Source organism: Toxotes jaculatrix, chromosome 2 (genome assembly GCF_017976425.1).
Source record: "Toxotes jaculatrix isolate fToxJac2 chromosome 2, fToxJac2.pri, whole genome shotgun sequence".
NCBI classification, from domain to species: Eukaryota; Metazoa; Chordata; class Actinopteri; family Toxotidae; genus Toxotes; species Toxotes jaculatrix.
This window is the reverse complement of record NC_054395.1, coordinates 6,730,523-6,743,292: the sequence shown is the minus strand read 5'-3', so window position 1 is coordinate 6,743,292 and position 12,770 is coordinate 6,730,523. Positions and strand designations below refer to the sequence as shown.

Sequence of the window (12,770 nt, the reverse complement as noted above, 5' to 3'; positions counted from 1 at the left end):
GACAGGAACTTTTTCACCCTTTCTTTAAATCCTCCGTCAACAAGAAGTCTACTGCACATGATGCAGTGAAGAAAAATGGCTCAGTACCAGACAATCAGAGATACAGACCAGGCCTGGTCAGTTTCTTTCCTCGGTTAATCACAACACAGATGAAGATTCCTAAAGGACAGATGATGAAGATGGCAACTAGATGATATTTAAATTTTCAGTCCAAAAAGCAACATGTAGTTTCCACCTGTAGATACTGTCATTACATCTCTAGTATCTACAGATGGGTGACAAACTACAGGAAATTCTTGAAATAATGACACATAGCAAATGCACATGCCAAGATGTGAGTCAAGACGAGTCACTGAATGGTTTAATGTATGAAATTATGTGAATGTAATATGAATCAGGTGCCACGGCCTTCTCAGTCACCAGACCACAACTCAGCTGACTGCTGGCTAAACCCTCTCTACCTAATGGTGATTTCCTCATCACATTAAAAGCAACAGTAAATAAGCACAGCAAGTCCAAGGTCAAGCTTTGGTTTTTTCCATATGCTGAGGAGATGCACATAGAACTGTACTGTGTCTAAAGAGTCAAACTGTGTTTTTGTCAGCTCCATAGACTGCTGCTTCAAAGGCAAAGAGTTGGCCTGTCATCAGCTGATTTTACAAAGTAACAGGTTACACAAACTTAAAAAGGCTAAATCAGAGAACAAATCCATGTTTGAAACAATAAACAACTGTTCTGTAATCTGAATGCTGGCCCTCTAACATTGTCCAACCCTTTTTGTATCATGTTTTAAATGCTGCATGTCCTTCTCCTCCATTCCCAGCTGTCCTACCTTCCTCCTTTTCCTCCTTTCACCCAGCCCTGGCCATCAGCAGGAGGGTCCCCCATATGAGTCAGGTTCTGCTAAAAGTTTCTTCTTGTTAACAGGGAGACAATTTTGATTGTGGAAGGAGCTATATAAATAAAATTGAATTGAATTGAACAACGTGTAAAACTAACTTTTGTACTGCTCAAGTAAGTGTTTAGTGTTAGAAGAAATAGACTTTTGATAGGCTGTTACATTAATTCTTACAGTACTGCACTATAGTGTTGATCAGACTTCTTACCCAGGGCCTGTTAGCTTTAGTCTTGGTCTTTATTTAAAAGTCATTACACAGCACTGAGTTATCAAGGAGGTAGTATCATCATACGCTCACTCAAGAGCCTTTAGCAGGGTTCAGATTTAAAAAGGAGTCAGGAGGAAACACTAAAAATGAGAGACAAACCTTCCAGGAAACTTGTGCGGCTAATGATCGTTGGACATTGTTCAATGACAATAAAGCCTATTCTATCATCAAGATAGCAAGAACTGATAAAATCAATCATTTCACCCAACAACATTGTTGATTGCTGTCTGTGATGAAGTAAATCCCACACCATTATTACTGTGAAATGAGTATGTTTTGTGCGACAATGATATGGTGCTGCAACAGTAAGAAAAAGGAATAGTTTGACATTTTCTGAAATACACATTCACTTTCCTGCTGAGAGTTAGATGAGAGGGTCAAACTGACAGCCGTCTTCCCCTTTCCAGTCTTTATGCTGCATTATGACAACAGCTTCATAATCAGCATACAGATATGAGAGTTGCATCAGTCAAAAAAATATAGAAATATCTTTACAGGTGACAGGACTTAGCGAAGGGACAATACCTATGAGAGATTTTGGACGGATTCTGATTTGCAGGACAGCATGAAACATCCAGACTGGGGATGTCTTGTGGCAGACTGGCGCTCTTCCCTGCACACATATGGTGGCTCAACATCTTACAAAGACTTGATGTTGGTTTTTCCTTTAATTTGTCACCCATCTGTATCCATCTAATGCCACACAGTAACAAGCTCCTCCAGCTCTGTGTGTGTGTGTGTGTGTGTGTGTGTGTCGTGTGGGCGGGAGCAGGGATGTGGCATCAACATGACACATTCCTCTGGAACCAGCCAGCGAGACACAGTTTGCTGTCACCAGCGTAAACAATGTAGGAAACCAAGATGAACAAACAGATGCACAAGAAGGCACACATGGACACCATGGACACATACAAGCAATGCTGGGACAGCATGAACAAAAACACATTGCCAAGAATATTAAAATGACAGCATGGTCAGATCCAGTATCAGCTCGTCCAGGGCAGCGAGCAGACAGGAATAGCATCATTTTAAGACAGGCAATGAGCTGCATACCCGTCCTGAGCGAATGTGGGACGTAAAGGCGACACAGATATGTTTAGCACTCACCATCAGACAGCTACTTTAAAACCCGGGCAGAGAAAAGTCAACAGCCTTTTATTTTTAACTCCTCAGTTAATTAGTTTACATTCTCCCTCTCTGTGTCTCCGTCCTCTCTTTGCTCTGCACTTAGCTGATGGATGGTCAACTCCCACAGCCAAACATCCAGCTGTTCTCCTCCCTCCTCGCCTCTTTATTAGTCTCAGCTCTTGCTTCCCACCTCTCTACTCTTCTCATGTCCACCGCTCCTTCCTCAGCAGCTCAGACTCCCCTCTCTGCCCTCCCATTACTTCATCACTCCTTTCATACCCCTTTCTTTAATCAAAGCCCAGGGCCTGGCTTACAAAAATGGCCGCTGACCTTAATGTCATGTATAATTTTTGGAAATGGGGAGAGGATGATTTTCAAAGCTGTGCCGTCACTGGTGGTGTGAAAGGTGGTGACATAGATGGAGGCCCACAGCCAGAGAGTGCTCACAAAAATTCCAGTAGGATTATTTTAGTTATTTAGAAAAAGGACAAATTAAGAAATAGTCCTGACTATAATCCAGGCCCAGTCCACATGACATTTGTACTAAAAATTACAAAAGTAGTTTTAACATTTCACAGAATGTGGCTATTGCCAAGACTGTAGATATATCTGTTCTTTAATACTGGTTACTGGTCTATATGTACAAAATATATATATAAGCCACTGAAGTTCTTCATGGAGTTCTGAAAGTATTCCTTGTGGTGTACTCCATGGCTAAGTCCTGGGCCCCATTTTTTTCTTTGAACATGTTCCTATTAAGCGCTATCACATCTATAGCATTAATCTCAATGATTGTAATGCTCTTCCTATGAACTTAATCATACAACTGGTGCAAAACACTGTAGCAGGGATTACCCCCAACTCAGTGCACACACCACCCCTGCACTAACATTTCTCCACTGGCTGTCTGAAACCTACAGAATTATCTGATTTGAAGATGTATCTCATCAAAAAAATCACTGAGCTCCATTCACTCCCATTTACTTTATTATTTACTCCTTGGTCCAGGATTAAAGCCATCAATGATAATGCATTTAGTTTTTTAAGTTCCCAGACTCTGGAACAGGTTCCCCATTGATTTCAAAAGATGAACCTCACTTACAAACTTCAAATTCATCTTTTCAAATTGATTTTTACCTAGAAACCTTTACTATATTTTACCTCACCCACAGTACCATTTGCTGTTTATTCAATCAGCTTTTAAACATATCTTTTACTTGTCTCTCTCTTCTCTGTTTTTAATAGTCATTTTACATGTTTGTTCATCCTTTGAGACAAACACTGTTTTGGATATTTTTGAATATGTTCAATATGAGTCATTTGGCTGCAGAGGACTTGTGTTAAATATTAAATTCATGTCAAAGAACACGACTAACAAGGCCTGTTTAAATTTGTATTTGAAAATCATTTATATTTCAAAAACTTGTCATTTTCCATATATTTGGACTGCAATCATTATATATTTCCTCTCGGCCTGGCATGATCTTTGACTCGTCCTCAGCTGTTTCTGGGTTTGTCACTGACAGACTTGCCTGGCTCTCTAACAGACAGAGGCTTTCAGTGAGTGAGGCCAGACGCTGGCCATTACACAGGCTGTTATTTTAACAAGGCATGGCACTGGGAGGCAGCTGGTCTCGCTGGAGGAGACATTCACATTCCTGTCTCATCCTGGAGATGTCTGAATCACTCCATGTTGGAGAGGTAATATGAAACAAGGAGTGAGCAACAGGTGGATAGTAGAGCTGGATGGAAATCCTCTGCCCAGCCTTCATTCCCACATGTCTGCACCTACTGAAGATTCACTAGCACTCTTATAGAGATAAAGAGACTTTTTAATAGTCTTTCTGATCTCTGCAAGTTTGTATCCTCAGACCATCTTTGAAAATTGGACATTTCTAAGATAGAATTTTTGAAACAAATATGTTGATGTCACAATCTTTAGGTAAACCTCAGTCCTCAGCTCCGATCAGAGAGCCATCTACTGATGGTGGGACCACTACAAACAATGGAGCAGTAGTGTAGCCACACCACATAAAGCTTCCAAACTGCAGTGGGACTTAGATGATTACAATGATCGTATCTGTAAAATTGTCCGCTGAAGTCTACTACCCACTGCCATGCCGCCTGAGGCTCAATAAATCCTCCAAACAAGAGGCACACATGGCCAGCAGATGCTGGGTGCAACCAGCTTATCCATCAGTTACTCAGCCGTAGAGAGTGAGTTGCTGCGGGTTTGGTTAGTGATTACAGTGTTGTGTGTTTGCCCTGGTGCTGAGCAGCTGCTCTGGGAGACACAGAGCGCAGAGCAGAGTGCAGATGTGTTTGTTGTAGGTGCTAATCAGAGCCTGTGATGAAGAAAATCTGGCTTCACTTAGAGGGAAAGCTCAGAGAAAACTGCAGCACACGCGGGACTTGTCATTAGTCGAGACATGCAATTGGTGTGGTGTGTGTTTGCATGTGTGAGTGACCTGTATGTTTCCTGCTTTTTTAAATCTTTAGATAACCTGGATGAATACTGTATGTACATGAGCCAAATTACTCATGCATGTGTTTTGTACATTGAATATTTGTGTTGTTATGCTCATGTGAATATGTGAGACAATCAGTTGGTGTGTGAGGTCTTTTTTTTTTTTAACCCTAGATTTGAACTGGGCAGGAAAAAACAAATCTGCCAAACAATGATTGAAACAATGCTGAGTGTAATTAATCTACATTCCAGGAAATGATTTCTTTTCATTATGAAAATCAACTGGCAGACTCCTAAAATTTGCTGCGCCTGTATAATCCATCACATCTGCATATATTTTTGTCCATGATACGCCGTTGTTGCATGGTATTGTTGTACATGAAAACATAACTATGACAGAAAGCAAGGGGGAACTCCTTTAACTTTAGATGCTGTTTTAAAAGTGGATTTACTTGTCACAGTGAGAACTACTCAGCTTATGCAAACAGAGGCGTAATGCCTTCTGTGGCTCTGGAGGAGCTTTGACATGTTTGAGAAAAGTACTTAAGACATCACTCGAGTAATCTGGGTTTGGGCTTGAAGACTGCAAAGTTTCAGGAGAAAGTCAGTGTTACTAACTGGGCTGCAGTGTTGGAAAGATGTGGGTGTTTATAAACTAAGGAGCATCTAACAAGAGTGAACAACTGTATCAAGCTGCATAATGGGAAATGTTCTGCTGCATCAATTTGACCATTTATTTTTAAATCTGTTTCTCCAAAGTCTCCCAGCTTTGTGGCAGTGTAATACTAAACTGTTGAAGTACCCATTTAAAGCTGACTTGTTCCTGCTCTGTTACACTCCAGGATTTTATATCAGGCAAAAGTTACATTACACGACAAGATGCAGGCTTCTGGGTAATTCTCATGTAAATATCAAACACAGTGGCCTGGAATATAGACATGAGACAGCTGGCCTATGTTTACAAGCCACAAGGTTTTATTAGACTTTGTGTTTAAATGTGTGTGTCTGTGTGTGTGTGTGTGTGTAATTACAGGGCTACAGGAGGAAACCACTCCACAGCGTGGGCAGAGGTCAGCCTGTCTTCTAAGACAACAAAAAATCCGAATCTGAACTATCTCAAGAAAATACTGATCACATTAACTGCATCAGTCCCTCCTTTCTTCCTTTGTCTCTACCTTTATCCTCTTTCCTTTCCTTCCTCCCATCCTTCCTCCCTTATCCCTTCTTCCATCCTGACATGCAGCAGTATCACACTGTAATTGCTACTTGTCTGCTATTAGATAATTAGAGGTGTGGAGTGTGTGTCTGTGAGTGCTTTTTAACGAAGCTGCACGGCACAGTCTGTTATTAGCCCGGTATCAGACTCGGCCTGTGGCCTGCAGCAATAAAAGAATCAAAAAATAAAATGCCAGAGGTGAAGAGGGTGGACATGACAGAGAGACGTTTCTCTGCAGCAAGTCTTTGACATTACAGCAGAGAGTTCACATTTAAGGTTTGTTACTCATATCATGACAGCATCTCTTTGTGTCACAACAATAAAAAAAAAAAACTATGGTAAATTCTTTCCCTCCTCTACGCTCTCTTCTCCTGATGTAGGTTTACACTGTGTCAGAGTGCACTCTGGGTACACAAAGCCCCACTTTGGCCCTCTTGCAAAACAGAAAGCACTGATTATAAACGATTGCCATTCATTTTGCACATAGGCTGATATAAAGTCATTTAACTGTACTGCACACCATTCGGTCTGCATTAGTACACAAAACACAGAAAACAAAAACCCTTCTATACTGCTCTGTCAGGATCTTATCGTAGTTTGTTACCGGGCAACAAACATGTAAGGGATTCATCGTCTGTCTCTGATTAAACAAACATACATTCTGGAGTAATATTTAAAACCACACGTTTCACCTCCATGAGGGAAGGTGGTGAGGCAACATTAACAATAATAACAATAACAATAACAATAACAATAACAGCAGCTTCTTAAGAAGGATAATTGTTGCTCGTCTGATGCACCGAGATAAACAACTGATGATTACATACATGCATCACTTCTCCTGTTCTTTTCCATCCAACCCTTTTCTCTTTTCCATTCACCCTTTTTTTAATCACTATCTTCTTTATTTATTTTCGTCTTGCTTGCTCTCGTATTTTGGTGCCACTAAATCAGTGCAGAAGAAGAGGATGAAATGAGATGAACGGATCAAAAAAGTGCCAGTCAAACCTCAGATGATGGGGAAACCATGTCGAATGTGTCATGGAAAAGAGGCATTTCTGTTCGTGGAGGGATGTTACAGCCTCATCATTAGTTTGTGTGCTATTCTTATTCTTCGTCACATCTGGTTTTTAACCAACTACAAATACACCAACATTTTCAGCACAGCCAAGGATGAACAGTTTCTCGAGACATTTTGATTTTTGCTCTTGTCAAATTTCTGATGTTTCCACTGAGGTTGTTTTTTATATGCAGATTGAAAACGCAATTAAAAACAGGTAGATTGACATGAAGTTATAATGACAGTAAGCATAAACAATACCAGGACCCTGAAACTGAAGCAGCTAAATGGAATTCAGCCATCACCCATTCTGTGCTGTCTTCAGTGAAAAAGGCCCATTGATGTGATTGTGTTAGGGTTCTGTCTGTGTAATGCTGTTTAATTAAAGCTGGGTGGAAACTGCACTGTCTGAATATTTACTGTCACTTCACTTGCTACTCGTCACTATACAGAGTCAAACTGTCTTGTGTACCTGTCCACACTGTAAGCACATGGCAGCTCCATCCACTGTACCACCCACCCCATTGTTTTTAATGTGACCAGCTCCATTTCCTATTCCTCCTCCCTGTCTCTTTATCTCCACCTCTTCTTTTCATCCAGAAAAGCTCCTGCCAACAGGACGGAGAAACCAAACTCACTGTCCTTTCATATAAACAAACCTGTTCCCTCTCTCTCTCTCTCTCTCCCCACCCCTTCTCCTTGTGCCTAAAGTCTTTCTCTCCCTCTTTTCTCTTTGTCCTGATTCTATCCAAACCTTCCCCCCCCCCCACCTCTAGTTTTTCAGCCTCCCTCTCTGCCTCCCCCCTCTCACTCTCTGTCTCTACTGCTGGTGGTTAGTAGGCTTTACCACACCATTGTTCTGGTATCCGCACATTTCCGGAGGCTGTTGCTTACAAAGGCTTCGGGAACACACTGTCTCACTCCCACTGCCTAATACCGGCTCTCACCTGCTCCCCCCTCCCTCCCACACACACACACACACACACACACACACACACACACACACACACACACACACACAACACACACATCTGAGGAGGATGTCAACAGTTCAACAGTACTCCATTCCTACACACATATACACACCTGTAAGAAAGGTGAATTACAAAGGATTTACTTTGCATCATGAGGCAAACCCCGATCCTCTTTCATGTGAAGAATTCTTTCCTTTACTTCCTTCCTTCCATGTTCCCTCCTTCCTTCCTTCCTTCCTCCAGAACAATAATGAGTTGGCCCCTCCCACAGCTAAACATGATCGCACCACTTCACAGCACACAAAAAGTCATTACTGGGAAAAAAACACAATGTCTTCATGGTACTTTTGTTAAAACACCAAATAGTGTCAACAGGTTTCATGCCCTTTTGTCCGATACATGTTTTCCTTAAAAATACATTTGTTCAAGAGACTTTCTGCTGTGCACATGTGCAATCACACATTACCAGCTTCCTACAGGTCTCCTCCTTCCACCCCCACCCCAAGAGAAGAAGAAAAGACATAGAAAGTGAAAAGAAAAAGACAAGAGTGCAGGCACTGCTGGTTCTTTTGTTGCTGTGATCAGCTTGAGTCCTTTCACTCTCTCCCTGTTTCTCTCTCTCTCCTCAAACTCTCACACACACACACACACACACACACACACACATTCACACACACCAATTAACCCCATCTCTGACCCTGGGGGTTTGGATCCTTGACCTTGTAGCTCGTCCTCAGAGGCGTCTGTAGTCTGAACAGACAGCTCTGTATCTCTATGATGACACACTTCACATCAGACACACTTGTTCACCTTTCCGCTCTAAAACTCATCCCTGTTTCCTATTTCCTCCTCTGCTTTTCCTCTAAAACACTCTCAGCCGACCCCATCTCTCTCTGTAACTCTTTTGAACTTGTTTCCTTTCCAGATAAATTTTTAAAATCCTACCTGACTACATATCTGACCTTTACGCTTTAACTCTGAGATACTTAACGTCCACAGGAAATACTTGTTATCTCAGAGATGAATGAGCTTCTGAAATAAGATCCTCAACCACCTGGTAGAAACCTGAATGTATAAATACTTGTATCATCCTCTGAAACCTTTTTTACACATGATTTGTTTGGATTTTTATTTGACAGTCAGGACAGAGAGAGAGAGAGAGAGAGAGACAGGAAACATGAGCAGTACCTAGTGTTGGGTCCCTGTTGGCCAAGAGATTAAATCACTGACCATGAACTGCAATGTCCCTGCTTCGCCTCCGGCCAGAGACTCCGTTACATGTCTTTCGGTCTCTATCATCTCATCTATCCACTGCTGTGTACAATGCCCCCAAAAGAAAAATAAAAGCATGTGACATCACCTTTTTCCAACCAAGCCAGGCCCACTTCAAACCCGTGTGAAGACAATCCATAAAACACATACAGTAACAGAAGTCTCTCATAAGAAATACCCAAAAGGACCCCTCTGTGTGTAAATGTTCTTTTTGTTACTTTATAATTTCCCTCCCCTTCATGCATGAAATGGAAAAACTGACAATAATTCTCTGACTCTATCTCCTCCCCACCTAGGATGCAGGCTTTCCATGCACTGAGCCTCCTTCTGATCTTCTCCTGATTTTAATCAACAACGACAGCAAAGTGCTGAAAAACTACAAAAAGAACTTCACTGTGTCCTTGAGAGACCACAGAGCTTTGTCAGGCACCACAAAGAGCTGCAGGTGTGATCAGTGCTGATGTCTGAGGGGACACCCTGGGTGCTAACAGCAGGCACTAACAGACTTTAACTGGAGCACTCAGCCCATTGTCCTCTAGCTCCAGGGAACAATGCAGTGGGATGCGTTTTATTGAGGGTCATTACTCGGATAAATCTTTAGCTCACTGATAGCACTGAGTACACCTCCACAGGCTTCAGACTGAAACACTGATGGAAAACACTTTGTTGAACCTCTCACTGATCTTTTCTGGCTTTAAATTACTTTTTTTTAATGAACTGATCTAGTGAAAAGAAGCCTTCATCAGATACTGTGTGTTATAGGTTATTTTACTGAAATCTATGTCTCTCACACACTGACATACAGACACACACGAATCCAGAGGCGTCTTTGAGCAGTGCTGTAGGTAAGGTAATGGAGTGGGTGTCTCTATTTGCGGATTCAGCTGGGCTGTTTTAGGAGGACCATAAACAGAGCGACACCACCCGCAGAGAGAGAGGGGTAGAGAGAGAGAGAGACAGACAGGGAGAGGCAGGAATGACCCCGGAGACCAGGAGGGCACCAGGGGCCCTAAAAAAGAAACAACAGCTATCTTATCTCTGTGACGGGAGACACAGGGGCCGACGCTCCCATCAACCCCACATCCAGGCTACTGGTTGTACCTGAGCTTACACTTGTTTCCTGCACAGTGTTAAACTTACTGCAGGTTCTGTGTGTGTGTGCATGTGTATGAGTGTGTGTTCATAAGTCTCTTCTTTGAAATTATTATTTTGGCCTCAACTCTTGACGTTTTCCTGGAAGACTTAAATCCAAGAAACTGTAAAATGGGAACAAACAGCTCATTTTGTAGAGAAAAAAAAAAGACAATTTTGATTAAGCTTCATTTAGGCAACAGAGATGAATAGATTTTCCTTTCACCCAGCTATTACCCTGCAAACACATTCGCCTTAAAGGATAAAGGAGCTGTCTACCCTGGGTTAAAACACCTTTTTAATCTTCAAAACAAGTGAACGTTCTGCCAGTGGACTGAGATAACAGCTCTTTTCAAAGCATGCTCACTTGCAGGGATTCCCCGCAGCCAGAGCGAGGATCTTTAAATCATTACTAAGAACAGTCTGCAGTGGACTCACGTGAAATCACTTCTGTGGCCTCTCTAGACCTTTTAAGAAAAACAAGACTTCAGCTCAACACCTACAGACTTAATATGAATGTATAAGCTCCACATGTTCCACAGAAAGTCATTAAAGAAAGCCCAGTGACCTGAAGACACATCATAAGCGCTCACTGAAGGACTTCTGAGGATTTGTTATGGAGCAGAAGACACGGATGGACATCAAAGCGCTCCTCGGTGCACAGTCGACTTACCACAGACGAGCATTAGCAGTGAGGCTTGCATCTCTGAGCGCACATCAACCCTCCGGGCTGTGAGCAACCTGCGGCATGAAACACAGAGTGCTGAAGTCAACGGTGTGATACTGACCTCCACAACATGTGGCACCAAACACAACACGAGCAGCAAAGAAAACACCCACAGACTGTGACTTTTCAAATGTGATTAGAGGGAAATAGGGAGGAAAAACGCAGAGCTGTGGGTTAGTCCAGGTCAACACTGATGAGCGCAAACTTTGGGTGAAGTTTGTCAACTGGAGGTCCACAGTGAGGGGGTCAGGGACAGCCAGGGGCCCCCTGAGAGGATTTTCCGTCTATGTTCTGAATGCACATTCAATTTCCACGATGTAGATCTCCTGTGTGTTGGTGAGATCCTCCGCTGTGCAAGCCGGTTAATTAACACAGTCCTCTCAGATGGGGCCCGCTCAGACAAACTGTTACCAGCCGTCCGCTGTGTTTCTCTGCCTGGTTGTGTTTTCCCCTCAGAAAAAAAAAGTTACTCACCGTCTCGATCCTCTTTCAGGTGTTTGCTCCGGTGTTGTGCTTGAAACACTCTCCCTCCGGCTCCACTTGCTGCGCAGCTACCCGGACAGACGCAGAGCTGAGCAGCGTTACTGTGATCAGGACTCCTCAACTCCTGCGCGCCTCCGCTGGAAACCCCGAGCTGGACTCTCGGAGCGGAGCCGGGGAGGGCGGTCCTGTTCACTGGATGGTCACCGGTTCGAGTCCCCTGATGGACGAATGAAGTAGCTGCAGTCTCATCCAGCTAAAAGCAACGCTTGCCTTTTATTTCTAACACTCATATTTTCAACTGACCACACAGTTGTTCTCTCTGAGCATCTACCCAAGAGTAAACGAGAGACGCCCTGAACATGTAACAAATCGAGAAGTGTAAAATGAATTTTACAATTTAGGATTTAGCCTAACACCAGCTATAACATTTTCAAGATTAATAAATATAATTTAAAATGGTCTAATAAAAATAACAGCAGATATATCATACACCTTAGACTTAATTATATTTTGGTATAATTATATTTCTCTACAATTCAGTTTGCACAGTGCGTTTGGGCAGAAGTTCAGTCAGTGTCCACAGCTGTTTGTGGGATTAAATTTGTGGCACCATCACCCTGGATCTGCCTCATTAGTCACTGTATTGACCCAAATAAATAATAATTTCAACAAATATACAAACAGAATCAGATTTATCATACTGACAGTTGCTCAAAAGAGGTTAAATCTCAGTTGGCTTTCACTCATCTTCACTGACACTAAGGACAATCAAGTTTTTAGCGAGTTATTTATTTATTTATGATCAGAAACGCTGACTCCTCTGTAAAGTTTTGTCTTATAAACCCACTGCATGTTTTCCGAGGAGCCCCCGTCTGTGCACGGTGCGGGTCTGACCTGGAGCAGGAATGCGCGCTCCCGACTGGACGGATTAGATTCCCTTTGATTGCAGCCTGAGCTGCCCGTGCCCGCGCACAGACCACAGATCTCCCGGCTGCCTGCGCGGTCTCAAAACATCAGTGTCATTCAGCAGGTGGTTGGGACGGTCTCTTTCAGGGCTTACAATAAGTCACACAGTGGGGAACAATGGTCAGGTCTATTTTCAGAGGAAAAAAAGATCATCATGTAACTTCTGATCCAAAGAATTCA

At 42.6% G+C, this 12,770-nt stretch overlaps 1 protein-coding gene across 2 annotated transcripts in view; it reads right to left on the bottom strand.

Annotated features, from left to right (window-relative positions):
* Positions 1 to 11,741, bottom strand: part of lamb2 (laminin, beta 2 (laminin S)) — a 44,792-nt gene extending 33,051 nt beyond the window's left edge. For both annotated transcript variants that reach the window (XM_041054760.1, XM_041054769.1), the window contains exons 1-2: positions 11,616 to 11,741; positions 11,088 to 11,155 (exon numbers count right to left, since the gene is read on the bottom strand). In XM_041054760.1, coding sequence (XP_040910694.1) covers positions 11,088 to 11,118 — 31 coding nt within the window. In that variant the 5' untranslated portion in view covers positions 11,119 to 11,155; positions 11,616 to 11,741. The remainder of the gene's footprint in view (positions 1 to 11,087; positions 11,156 to 11,615) is intronic.
* Positions 11,742 to 12,770: the final 1,029 nt, after the last annotated feature.